The sequence below is a fragment of the Genypterus blacodes genome, unplaced genomic scaffold, assembly GCF_046128005.1.
Source record: "Genypterus blacodes isolate CSIRO-AG114 ecotype Tasmania unplaced genomic scaffold, CSIRO-AGI_Gbla_v1 ptg000003l_1, whole genome shotgun sequence".
In the NCBI taxonomy this organism is placed as follows: Eukaryota; Metazoa; Chordata; class Actinopteri; order Ophidiiformes; family Ophidiidae; genus Genypterus; species Genypterus blacodes.
The window spans coordinates 9925001-9944388 of NW_027466817.1; the positions used below are offsets into that span (position 1 = coordinate 9925001).

General features: G+C 43.9%; 2 protein-coding genes across 2 annotated transcripts in view; one reads left to right on the forward strand and one right to left on the reverse strand.

The window, feature by feature from the left end:
• Positions 1–7423, forward strand: part of npas1 (neuronal PAS domain protein 1) — a 24028-nt gene extending 16605 nt beyond the window's left edge. The window contains exons 5-11 of the mRNA XM_076141361.1: positions 1765–1939; positions 2470–2582; positions 2913–3109; positions 3186–3292; positions 3494–3641; positions 5995–6107; positions 6339–7423. Coding sequence (XP_075997476.1) covers positions 1765–1939; positions 2470–2582; positions 2913–3109; positions 3186–3292; positions 3494–3641; positions 5995–6107; positions 6339–7423 — 1938 coding nt within the window. The remainder of the gene's footprint in view (positions 1–1764; positions 1940–2469; positions 2583–2912; positions 3110–3185; positions 3293–3493; positions 3642–5994; positions 6108–6338) is intronic.
• Positions 7424–14783: 7360 nt separating this feature from the next.
• On the reverse strand, positions 14784–18945 carry tmem160 (transmembrane protein 160). Its single transcript, XM_076141390.1, has 4 exons — positions 18625–18945; positions 18473–18497; positions 17749–17841; positions 14784–16083 (listed from the first exon to the last, which is right to left on the reverse strand). The coding sequence occupies exons 1-4, from the start codon at positions 18856–18858 to the stop codon at positions 15770–15772; spliced, it is 666 nt and encodes a 221-aa protein (XP_075997505.1). The 5' UTR covers positions 18859–18945; the 3' UTR covers positions 14784–15769.
• Positions 18946–19388: the final 443 nt, after the last annotated feature.

Below are 19388 nucleotides of genomic sequence, written 5' to 3' on the forward strand. Positions count from 1 at the left end.
TAGATAGATAGATAGATAGATAGATAGATAGACAGACAGACAGACAGACAGACAGACAGACAGACAGATAGATAGATAGAACCTTTGATCCAGATGTGAACAAAATGGTTGGAGAGAGTTAAAGCTGTTTGTTGATATAGGGACTAAAAATAGACACCAAATAAATAACAGATAAAAAAAAAAATCTTTGTAGCTGGGAATCTTCAAAACAGAGATTTTGTGGGAAAGAGTTGAAATGTCACGTGAATGAAGTTGTAATGTACAGAAGTTTAAAGTTAATTTTGACTTTTTTCTGGAAATGTCAGAGCTTTTGTCTCATCATATGTATATGTATGTAATGTGCATATTATTTTAGTTGTTTCTTTACTCTACACATAGAAACTTTATTTTTGTAACATTTAAACTTTACTGCAGAAACCTTTGCCTGAAATTTTTTGACTTTATTCCCGACATCTCTCTTTTTTAATTTCTTTCACTATCGACCCAAAACACCCCGGACTCGCTGACATTCCAACATTAAAGAACTAAATATATAATGCCCACAATGTTGCCTCGGCAACAGTAATTTCCCCATATTTTCCCCGTACGTCGGAAATTTGTTCCATATGGTGTCTTGGGTGGAGGATTTAATGTTATGTTTATTAGAGGTGGCAGAAATCCAAATATGAGGTCTTTCCCCAAGAGTTGAAGCAGTGGGTGTGTGAGACTAAAAGCTTCCATCCCTTCATCCATCCTCCCTCGCTCCACGGGGATTCCTAAACTCCTCCACCCTCCCGCCCCCCTTCTCCGCTGGCTTGTCGTCCGCTGCCCTCCTTCCTCCCTTCCTCCCTCCCTCCCTCCCTCCTCGTTCCCTCCCTGGCTGTGATGTCCTTGAGGGCCTGCTGAAGCTCCCATAAAGCCTGCAGTAAATGGCTCTAATCCTGTAATAAATGGCTGTGTCCTACAGACAAGGGTGTGATGCTGCTGCAGCCACGGCTTTATCAGATGCAATGGTATTGGCACACACACACACACACGCACACGCACACACACAGAAATTCACAGTTGTAATAGAATCAGCATACGTGTGTGTAAGCGTGCGTGCCCTCTTTTCCTCTCTCTGTCTCTCTCTCTTTCCTGCTCTGTCTCCCCACACACACACACACACACACACACACACACACACACACACGTGGCTTCAGATGGAATCACCACAGCTCCAATTGTGCTGCTTTTATGGATGCCATGCAAGAGCAGAGCTATTATTACCTTTAAATGATTAGAGACGCCACCGTGATGCATTATGATGATAGGATCATATAGAGCAGTCGCGCTGCTCTTTATGCGTGCGTGCTGGGATCGACTGCTGGCTGTGACTGAATGAAGGAGCAAGCAGGGAACGCCGGGAATAAGAAGAATACTAATGTGACCTTTAGAGATACTTGGAGTTCACCTGTTTTTAATCAGCAAATACAATTGATTTTTATCTCCCCTGGTTTTATTTGGGTATTACTGTAGTCACTTGCTCCTGGGAGGCTTGACTGCGTCTGTGTGTGTGTGTGTGTGTGTGTGTGTGTGTGTGTGTGTGTGTGTGTGTGTGTGCATGTGTCTGTGTGTGCTGGAATGTCTTACAACCTCCACACTCCTTGTTGAGTTGTAACCCGGAGCGGCGCTTTCATTTTCCTGTCATAACGTATATTGATTTTCCTCGGCCCCAACATGTGTGTGTGTGTTAGAGCTTCTGTTGATCAGTGTGTGTGTGTGTGTGTGCGCCCTTCCCTCTAGGTGGAACTGACCGGCAGCAGCGTGTTTGACTACATCCACCCCGCAGACCACGTGGAGATGGCGGAGCGGCTGGGGATCCGACCCCACCTGAGGGCCGAGGCCGGCTGCCACGTGGCTCCTGAGAGCGCCTCAAGCTCCGCCTCCACCTCCTCACTGGCTGGCACCCCTGAACCTGGTACTGACTATTTAACAGTGGTGAAAAGTAACAAAGTATATCAGTAGATTGCTTTTTTTATCTTTGCAAATAATTAATATGTATCCAAAGTAAAATAACAAACAGATACAAACCCCTCTCAGGTTGGCGTTAAGGTTTTCGGACCCGAGATGCAAATACGATTCTAGTATTTACAGACTTGCGTAATTTTTTTTCAATGTCATCACAAAAACTCTGTGTGTTCGTTTGCCATTTTGTAAATGTTTGGCCGATAGAATGTTTGTGTTTCTCCAATTTTCTCTGGAGAAATGTGAAGGTTAAAATCAACGTACACAGAGGAATGTTATCATTCTTCTGAGTTACTTTCTTGCTTTCCACACCTTAGATGTGCCCTTATCAGTTCCTTTAATAGTTAAGTGTGTGGTCTTGCAGTTTTTTGTGTAATAAGGAGAACATGCGGTATTGAAATCACTCACTGACGCTGTAGAAGCAGTCTGAAGATTGGATAGATTGGTATTGATATTGATATTGGATGGGTATTGTTTTGACAGCACCGTCGAGTCCTCACTCTCCTGCCGACGAGCCTCCCGACCGTGGTTTCTTCATCCGCATGAAGTCCACACTCACCAAGCGAGGCCTGCACGTCAAATCCTCTGGATACAAGGTACAAATGAGTGAGGAAATCATTTATCATTCTCTGAATTATAACATGTATTATTCATAATTCCCTATTGATCCGCTTGTTCCTGCATGAATGAATTAAATGCACAAGTGGATCCATGTCAGGTTGTGTGGCGCCGCCGTTGTCAAGCTGCTTTTTTTTTTTCAAGGTTTTTCACCACTGTGATGTCGTCTGTAGTGTAAGAAGAGTTCAAGTGTTTCACTTCTAAAGGCTCTTACACCAAAATGCAGAAACATGCTCCATTACAAGTAAAGATTGTGCATTAATCAAAGTTCTACTGGTGTAAAAGTGTGTGTGTCTTGTATTTGTCAGGTAATCCATGTGACGGGTCGAATCCGCTGCCGCCCGGCTCTCGTGCCAGGCTCCGCGCGCTCAGTTCGCCGACCGCTGGGCTTGGTGGCGCTGGCGCACACGCTCCCGCCCTCCACGCTCAACGAAGTCCGCATGGAGAGTCAAATGTTTGTCTTCCGAGTGAACATGGACCTGCAGGTCACATATTGTGAGAACAGGTAGGAATAGACACAGAATGAAAGAAAGATGATTCAGGCATGAATGTATGTTTTAATTCTCTGTGTGTGTCTGTAGGATCTCAGAGTACATGGATCTGACCCCAGCAGAGGTGGTGGGACATACGTGTTACCACTTCATCCACGTGGAAGACCTGGAGAACCTTCGACAGAGCCACGAGGACTGTGAGTTACAGATACAACCGCTTTGTTTGCTACCTGACGTCACCGCCCGTCCTCATCTCTGTAAATTGTCTTTTAGTTCTGGGTTTGATAAATCACAGAGAGCCCAGTTGAAGTCTGATCCGGTCCCGTTGTGATAGGCGCCCTCTGCTGTCATCAGTCATCAACTGCAGAACTCATCACAGGCTTCTTTTCTCTTGTCAGTGCTGAGGAAAGGTCAGGTGGTGACCGGTTACTACCGTTGGCTCCAGAGGAGGGGAGGCTACCTGTGGATCCAGTCCAACGCCACAGTCTCCATCAACCACAAAGCCCCCCACGAACGCAACGTCATCTGGGTCAACTACGTCATCAGGTTAGTGTGTATTTAATCATTTGGGGGCTCTGGGAGAATGATTGGATTTAATGTTCAAAAATCGGGATTCAAACTTGTTGTCACCATCAAAATGATTATCCAGTCTGTCAATACTGGGATTTACAGTCTCAATGAGATATTATCTGAGTTTCCTGATGTTTGTTTATATCCCAGTGGGCGGACAAACCTTAAACATATTATGTGAATGAACAAAAGTTTGAATAAACCCCTGATTTCTTAGAAGTCACATCTATGAGAAGACTTAAAGGTGAAGAGAATATGTTAAAGATAAGATGATCAAATGATGGGGAGCAGTATCCTCTGTAATAAATAAATGGATGTGTACATTAAGGACAAAATTAGTAAATAGAATTATGGCAAAATGCACATTCAGTGAGTATTTAATTCTTGAGATTGAATTAATTATAAAAATGTGTCTTTTCTTTCAAGTGTCCTATTACATATCTTGTCTCAGATTGTGTGGAATATTTGTAGGATTTTGAAAAACACAAATGTATTTATAACCCATGAGCTGTGTGGACTTTAAACCACATTCATCTTTTGAAACGCTCATTAGTGCTCAGTCATCGCTTACAAAACCTCATTAGGATGACACATACAGAAGTGATTATTCATTACGTAAAGCATTAATGCTCATTATTTCCAATTGCCTAAACTTTGATGAACATTGGAAAGAAACACCTTCATTTCAAAATGCACAATTCTATAATGCCGATCATCTGCATATAGATTTACTACATTGACAGTTTATGAGTCGTGCTGACATGTTACAGCACGGCGCGGGTGTGACTTACGCTTCAAAAGGCGACGTCATAGGCTAGAAATGAAGCATCAGTCAACCTTATGACCAATGAACGATTGCAATTTATCAATGACTCCTGCACCAGACATGATAGAATCAAAATCATGCTCTCATCGATAAATAAGCTGTTAGATGTCATTATTGAGAGATAATCGGAGGACTACTCTGCCTTGGCCGAGAGACAAACTCTCATGAGCGCCCCTCAATTTCATCATTTTCCCATTATTCCCAATCCCATAAACTTTGATTTTTACATCAAGAACTTTATGAAGTACAAATGCCCAAATTGTCCATTTCTGCATTGCATTCAGTAAGACATAACTTCACATTTACAGTTTGAGTTATTATGAGTTTATATAATGGCAAAAAGCCTGTAAATACCTCACGATAGCGCAATTCCCAGATGATTGAAGTACTGCAAAAACAATCGCGTTGCTCAGTGTGACAGGAAATGCTCCCAATTTTTCTGATGTATTTTCTACAGACATACATTCACTATTATAATTGTTATTGCGCATTATATCAAACATTACCATAATGTTTTTGAAAGTAATATGTTACACGATTTAAAAGTGCATAATATTACGAGAAGCCCTGTGCTTTCTTTATTTTTCTTTGCTTTATTATTGAATCACTTTATTGTCGATGGATTGCATGTCATCCTCATAACGTTCTGCATAAATTGAAGTTGTTAGTTTGAAGTCGTGCATCAGCATCGATGTTGCACACAGGCACTGTTATTCTAAACAGCTATGCCTGATCGCTTGAACTTTGTGATGAATCTGAATTTGCCACTTTGCACTGCGTTTAAGCTGAATTTACACGTGAATTGTCTCTGCATATTTGGTCGCAGGCTTTGTTTATATACCACACTGACAAAACATCTGCAACAAAATGTGCCTTTCCTTTATTTCCCTCTTGATACACACATACACACACACACACACGTATTCAACACACGTAACAAAATGCATGCGTGGCGGCGGTGGAGGAGTCAGACAAAAACACGAGGAGTAGGCTGAATTTCAATGCTAATTGGACCGAAGCTTTATAATTACAACAAATGGATGTCAGAATTTTGGGGCTGAATGGTGTTTTAGTTAATTAGTGCTGTAATTACAAGAGCTCATTAACTTCTACAGCAGCCTCTTCCTTGTCTGAGCTAAACGGTGTATAGGTGGGCTGCTGAGTGGAGTGTGTGTGTGTGTGTGTGTGTGTGTGTATGTGTGTGTGTGTGTGTGTGTGTGTGTGTGTTCAAGGGTGCGGTCGGCCATCTCTTCATCTCTCAGTATTGTGTACTTGTGATAATGGTGTTCATCTGAGAATCGTGTGTGTGTGTGTGTGTGTGTGTGTGTATAGGAGGTTTTTATTAGGCACGCCATTAATGTTTTTAATGCAATAAGTGGCCTCAAGTGGTGGATGATCATTTATGCCTGTGTGTCAATCTTTCTCTCTCTCTCCCGTCTCTCTCTCTCTCTTCCGTCTATCTGTCCGTCCGTCTCTGTCTCTGTCCCTCTCTTCCTGTTTCAGTCGAACGGAGTTGCCTGACACCCCGCTGGATCTGCACCAGCTTCCAGAGAGCGTTCGAGCAGAGCGACTTCGCGTCAGTTCCTCCCCCTCTGACAGCTCCCCACAGGCCCGAGGTAACACGCCAGAGGAAGAAAGTTACTTTAAGCCCTAATTTACTCTAATATTGAGATACTTCAGCAATTTACTCGAGTATTTAAATTTTGGGAGACTCCTTTCTCCTTTTACATCATTTTATATGATAGAGATATAGATAGAGAGAGAGAGAAAGAGAGAGAGAGAGGGAGAGAATGAGAGACAGATAGATAGATAGATACTTCTTCTTCTAACATTTCCCTTCTTTTCAGGTTCACAATCAATGAAGAACTCAGCAGGTAAAAGTGACCCTGACACTAAAGCCAGAGAGAAATTCCCTGCCACTGCCATCCAATCAGAGGACAGGAGGAAGCGCCCGCTGAGGTCGGAGCCTGAGGGCGCCCCGCCCGAAGCCCGGCGTCGACTGGAAGAGCTGCGACACACAGAGGAGAGTGTTTCAGCCTCCTCTGACCTGGCCAGTGAGAGTGAGGGAGAGGAGGAGGAAGAGACGGAGTGGGACCAGGAGGGAGATGGTGACAGGTTGAAGCAAGAAGAGGGTGGGGGCGGAGCCAAACAAAGTAGGGGCGGAGACACCCCGACGAGAGGCGAGAGGGGGAGCAGGGTGCACAACGGCCGGGCTGTGATCCAGCAGCTGAAGAGCATAGTGACTCCGTCTCCTCTGCCCAGCAGCCCCAGCATCAAGACTGAACATGAGGCCCTGAGCAGCGGGGGGCGATGGGGATCACACACGCAGACCTCCGCCTCTCACACACACAATGCTGTCCATAACACCCAGCCCTCGCACACACACACTCCTGCCAGCAGCCTCAACGGCGACAGCCCCACCACCCCGATACCCGACTCTTCCTCCAGCAGTGAGGCCCCCCCGAAGGGGCTGTTCACTCCCCCGTCCCCGGCTCTGTCCCCCACCATGTCCGTCTCCTCACCGCTGCCCCGTGAGGACAGGGTGGTGTCAGGCGCTCTCAGTCGGGGCGGTGGGGGTCCTGACTTCGAGCTGCTTCAGAGACTGGCTGTAGGTGGGGCAGCGGGGCGGGTCCTCTTCCACCCCCTGGCTCTCGGCCCGCAGGGCCCCCAGAGCCTCTATGCCCCCAGTACAATCCGCTACGCTCCACCTGAGCTGCCCCACTCCCACCACCACGGCGGTGGACACAGCGATGGCCTGCAGCTACGCTCAGACCACCACAAGGGACCCCCGCCGGCCTTCTTCCCCCACCTACAGAGGTTAGCTGGGCTGCCCCCCTTCAGTGGTTTCTCCCCGTCTGACAGCCCCTTCTCCTCAGGCCTGCCCTTCTGTATGAACGGACTGAGGGGGGCCGCAGGCTCAGAGGAGGACTGAGACTCGGAGGGGAGGAGGAGAGATGAGAAGGAGAGACGTAAAGATAAAAATTAAGGATGGAGTGAAGTGACAGAACAGAAAGAGAGATGTTGAGAAGGGCAGGAGAGACTGAAGTGGCAGGACATTAAGCCTCTAAGGACCTTACTAATTAGACAATGAGTTGAATAACTGCGGTCTTAAGTCTTTGACATGTCCCTGCCACCGGGAATTATTGTGTCTACTGACTGTGGACAAGTGACAGTGATCCTCAGAAAAAATGGAATATGGAAACTTTTGACTGGTCGTCCCTCAAGACATTTCCGTCTCTTTAATGAACTCTGCTCTGTCTTTGTCTCAGTGACTGTGTTTCAGTGTCTCTTCTGCTCAGAGAAGCCATATTGTACATAAAGACAGAACCATAAATACCTTCAGCTCATATCCTCCTCACAGTCATCCCGATTAACCCAATTAACCTGTAGAAAGAGACGGAGCGCTCGTCTGTAGGCGTGAAAGTGACGTTTGGAAAAGACGTTTTTGCTATTGCAGTATTATAAAAATGACTGGGATAAAGGTAAGAATTAATGATGAGGTTTCCCTTAAAATAGATGGGGGGCCAACTCTTTTTTGTATTGATATAGGAAGGGACAAATGATGAACTGATAAAAAATGAAAGTATTCATCAGTCAGCCATATTTAAAGCACACAACTGAGGACAGAAATATGAATAATGTCGTCCCAGACATTCCATTATCTATAAGGGAAGAAAATGCAATGCTGACATTTGGCTCTTTCTGTTACATTGTTTGAGTGTAGGAATCCATCATTTGTTCATTAATTGTAGTATATTCTGTACGATGTTGCGGTTGTGTTTGTGTACAAAAGCCATATTGCTGTTGTTTTGGGTTTTTTATATGAAAGTTTTTTATTGATTTTTCGATTTGTTTGGCCACAGATAAAAACAGATGGACGGACGATTTAAAACAAATGTATCTAGAAAGGCAATATAACCACGTTTCCTTGGATGCACCCTATCGTCCAAATACCTTCTTTTTTTTATTATTCTCAAAAAATATATTTCTGAAAATGTTTTTAGAAGGGAAACATATTGGGGGGCGGGGGGGGGAAAGTGATTATTATGGTTTATGTGTTTTTTCTGAGCACTTAGTGAAATCTGTTCTGCTGTGAACTCAAAGCACTTCATCACTTAATGCTCTCTGTCTCGTGCTGTAAAACAGAGAACAATGCAAAGCGTGGTCGCTAATATCAGAGCCCTGACCAGTGTGGTGAATAAACAGACCGCACTTTGTATATGTGTGGTCACTAAAAATAGACCCGTTAGAGGTCAATAAAAATGTTTCTGATGTTGGTTTTAATTCAGTCAATTCTGAAATAAAATGTGACAAATTTCAGCTTGACACCGATGGATCAAAATTCACCTCAGGTCTGAAAACGATTACAGCTGAAACACTTAAACACCGTAGTAAAAGACATGGATATCTGTTTTAAATTGCTGCTCAGAATATCTTTGGTATTTAAATGATGTAATTCCCAAACTTCACTTTTTTATTTTTTTGGGGGGGAGGTTGTCCTAAACTTACACGCGAAACATTTCATTCCAAAATGAGATGCTGTTCAAATAAAAACAATGCAATAATTAGAATAAATATCCACTATTGAAAGAGTGAGAGATTATTTGGAAAACAAACCTTTAAGACAGCAAATTAATAATGGATTGAATTAAGCATTTTAGGATTAAACCCTTCAAATTGATCTGTAATTTGCTTGAGATGCACCTGAAATCCTGTAATCTGTTGTAATCACAATGTTTTGTCTGTCCTTGGATTGAGTTCTATGTGGGGGGTGTGGGGGGAGGGAAGGGGGGGGGGGGATGTCTGATGTTCTCACGTCTGGTGTAAACAAACAAAAACATGTCTAACTGTTCAGATCGGATGTGCACTATACGCCCATAGCTGTCACGTATGAATATGTGCAATCATGCATATTTTGGGGGGGAGTTCAGTGGTATGATGTGTGTGCGTGTGTGTCTGTGGGCGTGCGTGTGGGTGTGTGTGTGCGTGTGTTCAAAGCTAACCCCTTACTCATCACTGTGAATCTAACCTCATTCTCCTCATCATTGTGAATAATACTCCATTCACCTCAGTTCATTTAATAAAATGAACGAATGTAAAGAAGAGAAAAACAATGATACAGATACGATTACAATAAAATATTCCAGTAGAGGAGCACAACTCTACCTCGACTCTTCTGTCTCTTTATTCCCACAGACTGAAATGGAAATAACGGATTGTATAAAAGTATACATTTTACACACTGTGCAGAGTACAATTCCAGAAATGTACTTGACATTAGTACTGGTCGATTATCAAACTGAGATAATATAAACAAATCAAAATTCCACAGATGCACCTGAGAGACTGATCCTGCAGCTGCCGCTTTGTGTCTGAGATTATCTATAGTGACTCCTTAGTCTAACAGAGAGTCACTAAATTAAATAAACACAAATAAGGCAAAGTATAAGTACAAAAAATCAAATAAGTATTAAAAGAATAAGCAAAATCTTCGGTGCAATGAAAAATTAATGGAAAACTCGATTTGCTGCTACAGATTATAGTATAGTATAGTATAGTATAGTATAGTATAGTATAGTATATGTCCACCCAGGTAATCCTGGTCCTATAACTGTCTCTTTTTCGCTGAGGTGCTCTACTATGCCTCCAAATCCAAGCAAAGAGAGTAACTAAACCAATCTATCAAAACTGAGCAAATAAATGCTAAAAGATGGATTTGGAGAGTGGTCGTTTTTACAACTTTCCCCGGTCTTTGAAAGCATCACGGTGCATTCACACCTGTGTGACGTAATAGAGGTGATGGTGGTGTGTGCCGGTCTCAAAGCGCTTTAGGCTACTGGCCAGAGTTACACTTTTATGAGTTTAGATATTTGAAGGTTCCAGAACCATTGAAGGAAAAATGTTTCCGTGACTCGAAAAAGAAGAAACGTTCGCCACTGCAGGCTCCTGAACGCTCCTGCGGACCGCCGGTGAGTGTTTAAGCTAACAGCGCTAGCTCCTTGCTTACACCGTCTGTGTTCACTTTCGTGTTTGTGTCAGAGGTAAACCAAACTTTCTTCACCTACAACCAATGTTTGCAAAAGTATTTCCGTGTTATTAGTTAAAAGTTTATTTCGTTGCGTTTGTTTACTGCTAGCTACGTATTAACGTTGTTCTAGCTACGGAAACTAATCTTGAATAACTTTCTAAAAATCAGATTTAAATCAGTTTTAAAATGCGTTTAAATACTTTTATTTATTTTATTATTTATTATTAATATACTTTTATTTATACTGAAGCGTTTTACCTTAGGCTCATTCAAGTTATTTTTTGTTACATTTTAATTTTAATTTCAACTACTACTATTGCTCATCTGCGTCAAATGTGGTGCAGCATATTTCAATAACCACATTTTAAGGGTCTTAGGGATGTATGTCAAATATTAACAATAATAATAAAGGCCATAACATAATAGGTTGAATGTTCTGCTGCGTTTATGAACGTTACTGGTGTACACAACTTTACGAGCATTGGACGACTTTAGACTTGTACCTCTTGAAATGCATATAAACCCATCTGTGTTCTTGCGTCAGTTTAAAATAGCTTATTGTGATTCAAGTACAACATACATATTAATGACAAAATCTTCATCTTCTTCAAATTCATTTGTAGTGAGGTTTCTGTAAATAGCAGTCATAATAGTGTACATGTATTTGGAGTCTGAACCACAATGCAGACACAAATCTAGACTCTACGGGGCCATTTGTGACTCTGACATCTGTTAAAGAATTTCTAATGTACTCACATTAACATTTAAGCATTTAGCAGAGGCTTTAACCCAAAGCGATGTTACAAATTATATTTAACACAAGCACAGATCTAGTCAGGGGAGAACGACAAGAGTAGGTGTCATGAAGCTGAAACTGAGATAAATGTATTTGCCTAAATGTCAGTACACAATTTACTGAAATTTCTGATATTTAACAGCAATTCACAAACTCAAGGCCCAATTAGTGCCAAGGTGGGTGAATAGATAAGAAGACGGTAGCATCCGTGCAAATATATATATTTGTATATGTGTGTGTGTGTAAGAAATGGAGCATATCTTGGTGGCATAAAACACAATGGTATTAAAGCCTAATGAGTGTGTAGCAGGTGAGAGTGACCCTGGTATGAAGTGATGCAGTGGGACGCTGCCGGATGAACAAAGACCAAAGCAGAAAGTGTATGAGTACATGGAGTATCACTTATGTGTGTGAGGGACGATATGCGGGTGTGCGTCAACCTGAGTTAGAGGATGTGTTTGTGTGTGTGTATGTGTGCGCACGCTGGAGGTTTGGGTGCGTGTCCGTGTGTGCATCTGTATGAATTTGGCAGTGTGTGTTGTCTGAGGCAGCCCCAGGGAGGGGCTCTGACATTGAAGACGGGTTAAATCCTGTTTTACATTCAAGTGGCAGGCCCCAGTTCATTAGAGTGAGGATCATTCCTCCTCAAGACCAAAGGAAGCGCATACTAAACAAGAGCAGTTGTTGGGGAGAAAATGCCATTGTACGTGCAAAACCATATGTAGCGTATAAGCGCGTTAGGAGAAGTGAATAGAGCCACAAAATAAGCGTCTTTATCCCCTCTATCTCTGGACAGGTGGACAGGCTCTACATAGCAGGGTAAAGACGTAGTTTACACAGCTGAAATAAATGTGCGTGCGTGTGTGCGTGTGTGCGTGTGTGTGTGTGTGTGTGTGTGAGAGATCACGAGTCACGGCAGCTCTCCTGACTGTCTTCTGCCCGGGCTGTCATTGAGTCACCCACACGCCCTCCCTGTCACCGACTTTGATGGCTTATCTCACCCCCTGAATTGGAGTCGCGCTCCCGGGGGAAATACCTGAGCACATGTAAATGCATTTGAAAGAGTAAAAATATGGGCAGGAATAATGGAGAGTGGAATGCAGGGCGACTCGCAGACAGGAAATAAGCAGGGGCAAAGGGCATAATCACGCCTGTACTCTATACTTTAGCCTGACTGCGGTGTAATAAAGGTATAATTCTTCGACCTCATAGTATTATCAGGTTCTCTCTTTTCAGATTCGGGGCTTTAAAGCTTTGCCACTCTGGCTCACTGACCTCATACATACAATGACTTTTTAAAAAATTCAACTCATACATTTGCAAAAAATAACCTTCACCTCCCTAACCTTTGACCCAAACCCCAGGCCGAGCCTTATAATGACTTTACCACCACACTTTGGGCTTCCCTCCATCTATATGTGTCAGTTTAACTCCAATTCTAGAGTCGGACGGTAATCTCGATGTCTAATTAATCCCCTCACTTTGAAACAATGTGACGCAGTTGGTTCCCACAATTCAAAAAGCTACCCAAGTGCGTCCCTCCAGCGCTCCTTGGGGTCCAGGTGATTTCTGAGCCGGCTTGCTGTGTCGTTTGAATGAAACTTAAGTGGAAATGTTAATTGGCAAAGCCATTTTGAGGGTGTTGTTTTTTTCACCCACCTGTGGCCCAACGTCGAGAATGTGATTGGTCAACTCGCAACCCAAATCACACGATACCAAAATGTTGCCCTACTTTCTTAGTTTTGTACGAATATGGCAAGTTGTAGTTGTAAGTTCAGGCTACAGCCCCAAAATGTATAAACTTTGAGTACTCCCAGAAGGCTCCAGGCTCCCTGACGTGGTAGAAATGCTAAGACTTGTAGATGATTATAAACTCGCTGAGCTTCTCCGCTCTCCTCCTGGTCCGTCTCAGCAAGGAGAAGGCCGGTCCACACTTTATGTTGTTCTGCAGGCAGGTCCTTTGATCCATCTCGTGGCATTTAACACCTGAGAGCAGATGAGCTAGCAGAGGTTACGGCTGGTACTAGAGAGGCCGGTACAACGGGCGTGTACGGGGCGCTGGACCCGTACAGGATCGGGGTCTGTGGCTGGAGCTGTGGTTTTCGTAGCCGCTCGGGGGGGTCTGCGGCGCGGTGCTGTTTGTTAGTGAGGGCGCGTCTCCTGCCTCTGGGCGCCCTGCCCTTTAGACGCGCCGGGCCTCGGGAGCCTCCTGCATGCAAAGCAGACCTGTGCAGTCAGACGCAGCCGCGGAGGAGAAGGAGAACGTGAGGAGGAGTCCACAAAGAAAGGACTCGAGGGCGAAAGGGTAGAATAGGATCTGAGGGAGAGAGCAGAGGAGGAAGGAAAGGGCTGGAGGGGAGGAGGAAGAGGAGGAGGAGGAGGGTAGTGGTCACACTGCAGCAAGCATCCAGACACACCCTGCATGCCAAACACAACTGCACTGAAACGCCCCGGGAATCAACGAAACCAAGGTGGTGGGAGAGTGTTGGGGGGTGGGGAGTTAAGAGAGAGGGTGACTCTGAGGTGAGTCTCGACAGCAGCACCTCGTGTCGATGGCTGGGAGATATCACAGACCTCCGCCCTAACCCAGTCAGCGATAGTTATCACAGACAGCCCACCTCCCCCCCATCGCCAACACACACACACACACACAACCACATGCTGCTCAATTCAGCATGTGGACGTTGGTACATGTTAATGCAACACGCCCCATGGGAATCTGGGTTTACTGCCAGTGAAAGAATGTAGCGATTTTTCTTTACTGGTAGCTTTTTGTGAAATATTGTATTAACTTGTAGGTACATGAAAGCATTTTACACATATTAATGTCCGAACCAGATCACCGATATTGATTTTTGTACCATTGTGTAGATCTTCCATGTTCTCTCACAGGCCTGTAGGTGTTTGAATGGACCCTTATGGATCCATGTTCCTTAGATAGAAGTCATGCAGGACCTGAACGCATCTCCTGGACAGAATTCTGCTATGCTATTTGTCCTTCAACGTTCTCTCAGCTACTTCACGGTATGAGGCGACATCGCATCAGCTGCAGACTGAATTGAGAAGAAACCCAGAAGTTACTACAGCGTAGAGATCCTTGAAAACATACAGGGTTTCAGGGTCAAAGGTCAAAGGAAAACACTTAACTTTACTAGTGTAGAGCAGCTTTTAGTTCAGGAGAACTTATTAAACATCCACATGTGAATTTTATGTAAGGTCACATACACGCATATAAAACCTTATCCAAAGTGACGCGTATATATGAGATTTTAATATAATGCAAGCAAAGATCTTGTCTGGAGAGAACAAAAGTGCCAAGAAGCTTGAGTTCTAGTCAAACCCCGGGACGTACTGTAGATGTCAAGAGGCAGAGCCTGGAGGAGGTATGGTTAGAGGGTTTCTACATTAGGTATGATGGTGTTCATGAAATTTCCATGCAAGGAAAGCAAACTCTCTGCAGTCTTTTGTGTGATTCAGCAGATGTTGTGTAGTTTTATTTTGTACATTAGAATGCACTGAAAGTCCTGTACACACACACGCAAACCCCCACTTCCAGCTAGAAATGCACAGAAACTCCATATCATCTTTTACTCTTTTCTATAGGAGCCATTATACAGTATAAGTACCCAGCTGCTGTCAAAGTTCTTTGAATAGTAAAACACACCAGTACATTTATACACACATGTACTGTGTACCCAAAAATAACAGAATAAGAAGATTCAAAGCTTGTGAAAAATACTATGTTTCCAAATGACCAAACTTAATAATAACACAAAAAACTAACAAGAAAAATCCTTTAAAAAATTAATTTGGAATCTGGAAAAATAAACTCTCAGCCATTGTAAATTTACAATACAAACAAGTTTGACACAGAACTTAAACATTCTTTCTGGTTTGAATACAGCACACAAACAAAACCACTGCCGATTTATTTCAAAGATGTATGAAAAGTTGAAGTAGTCCAATCACAGTTATTATTATTAAGCGTAAGATAAAGCACCACTTGAAAATGGCATCAATGATTGCAAACGGTGCCTCGGAAAAAAAGTCAACTTGACCAAAGTATGACGTCGCAGCAACTGTGTGTCTGCGTGATGATGTTAGAAATGATAAACTGCGATTTGAAGTGAAAGCAGCCTTTAAGTAAAAACATGCTGAGGAATCTGACAAAATGCAGATTCATTGTCCAAATTCTAATCAATGTTCAGCATTTTCTCACCGCTTTTCCAAAAGATTGAAAAGTTCCTCTTAAACCTTACATTAATATAACAATGCAATAATAAATTTATCTATAGCAGCACACACACATCCTACCTATGAACATATGTAGGCCTACTTACATGCACGCATTCACACACACACACACACACACACACACAAATAGGGGAGAAACCCTCATTCCAAAGCACCAAACTCACACCTCACACAGATTCTTCTTCTTCTCTGGAGAGACTCTACTTCTGGCCTTTGCCGTCACTGTCATCAGTGTCCGGGTGCCTGTTGCCGCCGTGTCCCCGACGTTCCCGTCTCTCTCGGCACACCTGGCAGTCGTCGTCCTCCTCGTCGTCCTCGTGGATGATCTCCACCTCCAGCCGGCCGATGTAGAGCGACACCGCACACAGCCAGAAGAGGGCGATGCTGCCCACCACCGCTCCCTGCACGAGCACCGCCGGCACGGACAGCAGCATCATCCTCCGCAGGGTGAAGAGGCTGCCGAGGTAGGAGGCACCGCCGAAGGACACGCAGGCGCCCCCGAGGATGAAGAAGGCTGGGGGAGGAAGAGCGAGAGTTAGGTTTGTCAAAGCTCATGCGAGTTAAAAATTCAGTACGCAAACAAATTGGTTGCACACAAACACTCTTAATGATGTTTGTGGGAGTCAAAGATGAAACAGAATCAAGCTAGTCTCCAGTGAATCTAAATGGTACAAAATATGCAAGCTGGCCGTTAATCTCTGATCTCGGCTGGTGGTCCAACGATGGCAGAAACGGCAAAATGAATCCGAAAACCAAATCATTAAGTCATCACACTTCATGACTTGCAAGGTCGTGATTGTTAAAATTTAAAAGCTCCAAATTAGCATTTCTCAGATTGACAGTGGTTAAAGCAGACATCACAGAGGCTCTTTTACCTTTAGACTTTATGCTGGTGAAATAATTAATGGCAAGACCGCCGCGGTATCAAAGCAAAAGTTCATCACAAGTTCTCTCTGGACGCAAATCACTGATGTCAGGACAAAGACGGCCTGGAGAGACCAGGTGTGTGTGTTGATGCAATCAGGTGCAATGAGTCAAAAAAAAGAGAGAAGGAGTGTTTACACAATCATCAGTCATTCACTTTCAAGAACAACCTTGTTTTAGTTTGAATAAATCCACTTTGAGACATTCCAGGCCTGCAGGAACTCTTTGATACTGAATTCATGAGCCTCATTGCTTGCCCAGGTATTAAAATGTGAGTGTCTTAGTATCTGGAGACGTTACTTGGATATCTGAAGACGGGCCTTACATTTTCACATATTGACGCGAGTCCAGTTGAGAGAGAGTTGTTATGTGATTGCCGTCAAGTCTCCAAAACTCCTACAAAGTAGTTTTTCAAACAATTTTAACAATGTACTTATGAATTCCTTCTTCTAAACTGACATCTAAATTGAATTGTTGGGTCTCGGTGACAACGTAGATCCAACAGCTGCATGAATGTGTGAGTGAGTTTGTTACTTCCTGCCTCTACTACATATGCATTACATTACATTACATTACGATCATTTGGCTGACGCTTTTATCCAAAGCGACTTACATTACATTTACCACCCTTTGCAGAGGGGGGAGCAATTGAGAGTTCGGTGCCTTGCTCAGGGGCACCTAGGCAGGGGCTCGAACCGGCAACCCTCCGGTTCCCAAGCGGAAGCTCTACCCACTGAGCCACTGCCTCCCTGCGTGTGTAAGATCAGAAGATCAAAAGTCGGCTATGACATACAGACCTACCATCCATCTACAGATCAGCTTCAGATGAGCATCATGTCTTTATACTGAGGGTTTGTAGGAGAGCTAGATTGAGTTGTGTACATTTTGACTGGGGGCTTCAGAAGTGAAACCAGTTTGCTCAAAACTGCCACCAGGGGCGCTGTTGTGTTTGGAACTGTTAGGATAGAGTGCAAATGATGTAATATGTTTGGATTTTAGAAATGTAACTTATCCGCAAGGCTTTGAACTTGTGAGCTGATTGTTTCTGGTTGTATGTGTTGCATTGACAGGCAGCTAATCACAAAGCGGAACAGACAGGAACTCTGAACCCAATGTGCTCTGCAAGCATTTACATGTTAAATCAACATACAATCTCGGTGTGTGGTATCCAGATAATGAGATCGTGCAATGCAGGGCTGCAGTATCTGTCCGTCACTATAGTGCAGCAGCTTCTACTTTACATAAAAGTCTGTACCATATCCTGCTTCTCGCCCCACATCACTCTGGACAAACGCGATGACTCCGATCCCCGTGGCCAGCAGACCATTCCTGAACCACGAGAGGAAACCTGCAAAACAGTGAACGCCTCAATTAACAGCAGCCACTTTGCAGCACAGATTAAGGCACAAAAACGGCGTAAACATCGACGGAATCAATAGGACATGCCATTGGGGACATGTGCGTTTGACTCTGTTTCCTGTTCTTCCTCCAAGATTTAGTGTTTATAGGATCACACTAATTGTTTGGGATGTCAAAGTACCTTTAAACTAATTTTAATTTGTGCAGATTTCAATCACGTCACTTAATCCCTTAATTTCAGTCTGATTCGGTTTATTGTGCATGTGAAGCTGAGCTCAACCCTAAGTTTCTCTTTTACTCTTACCAACTTTACATTACTCTTCTGTTTCTTCCCCTGTACTTGGGTTAAACTAATTCAATATCAACTCATATGGATCACATGTGGTGAGCCTTTTGACAACCTCAACACAGTATTCCAGCCATCCTCGTCCAAAAACTTAAATCTTATATTTAAGGTACTAAAGTGGCTGATAGTGATTGTTATTGTTTTGAAGTTACTCAGGTGGAACTATTTCAGTTGTTTTGACTTGACTTGAATTTAGTATATACATTTGATAGTCTGCTGTATGTTGTGTGAAGACTCCATAGTCTCATGCATTAAATATAAATGTGACATTTACCTGTTTCATGAGACTTCCTCAGCATCTGAAACATCAGAACACAAACATTACACACATCAGATGTGCCAGAAACACAAATATCGGCATCTTACTTAAGGTAAACTAGAGCTCATCTCAAAGCAGCTGTTCGGTTCGAAGGAGGCTGAACCTACCAGCGCGTCCGCCTTGTCGAGGTCTGTCAGCGGGTACTGCTGTAGCTGCTGCTGCTGCTCCGGCCCCCGGCTCTTCCCCCACGCTCCCTTCTCTCCGTGCCGCAGCCGGGCCGAACCGTTCAGCCTCCTCAGCGGGGCTGCGGCGCACGGAGCCCGGGCGAGCTTCGCCGCCCGCGCCAGGTGAGCCACAGCCCGCGGCAGCTGCCTCCTCATGAAGAGCCCGAGGAAAGCCATGACATCACTACGATTAGAGTAGAACCTGAGCGGAACGTTGCCTCTGCGTGCCCTTTGACCGCTCAACTACAACCCGGAACACGGAGGCTCTTTCCGGGCTAAGAAAGGGAAGCGAAAACCAGGCAGCGACTTCCTGCGACCGTATAGAACGCAACGCAACACAACAAATATTACCTGTGACTTTGACGACTGAAATGGTTTTCACTACATTTTTGGAATTTTTATTTCGTAATTTATTTTTTTCACGTTCATATGGCGACATTTCTCTCGTTGTGGAAAAAATTGCGTGTGATTGCGTATTTGAGCCGCGCGAGAGCGTCAGAGTACAACAGTCGACCGTTTCGCCTTGCACGCACGCACAGAGAGAGACAGAGAGACAGACAGACAGCGCGTCCTTCTGTCAGACTGTTGTGGATAAGGGCCTTTTCCTGTCGCTGTCAGTATGCACAGGGTCTTTTGTCTTTTTTGGCCCTTTGGGACTGAGGAAGACCACGCCTGTCATACCTGATTGTTTAGTGTGTCAAGAGCTG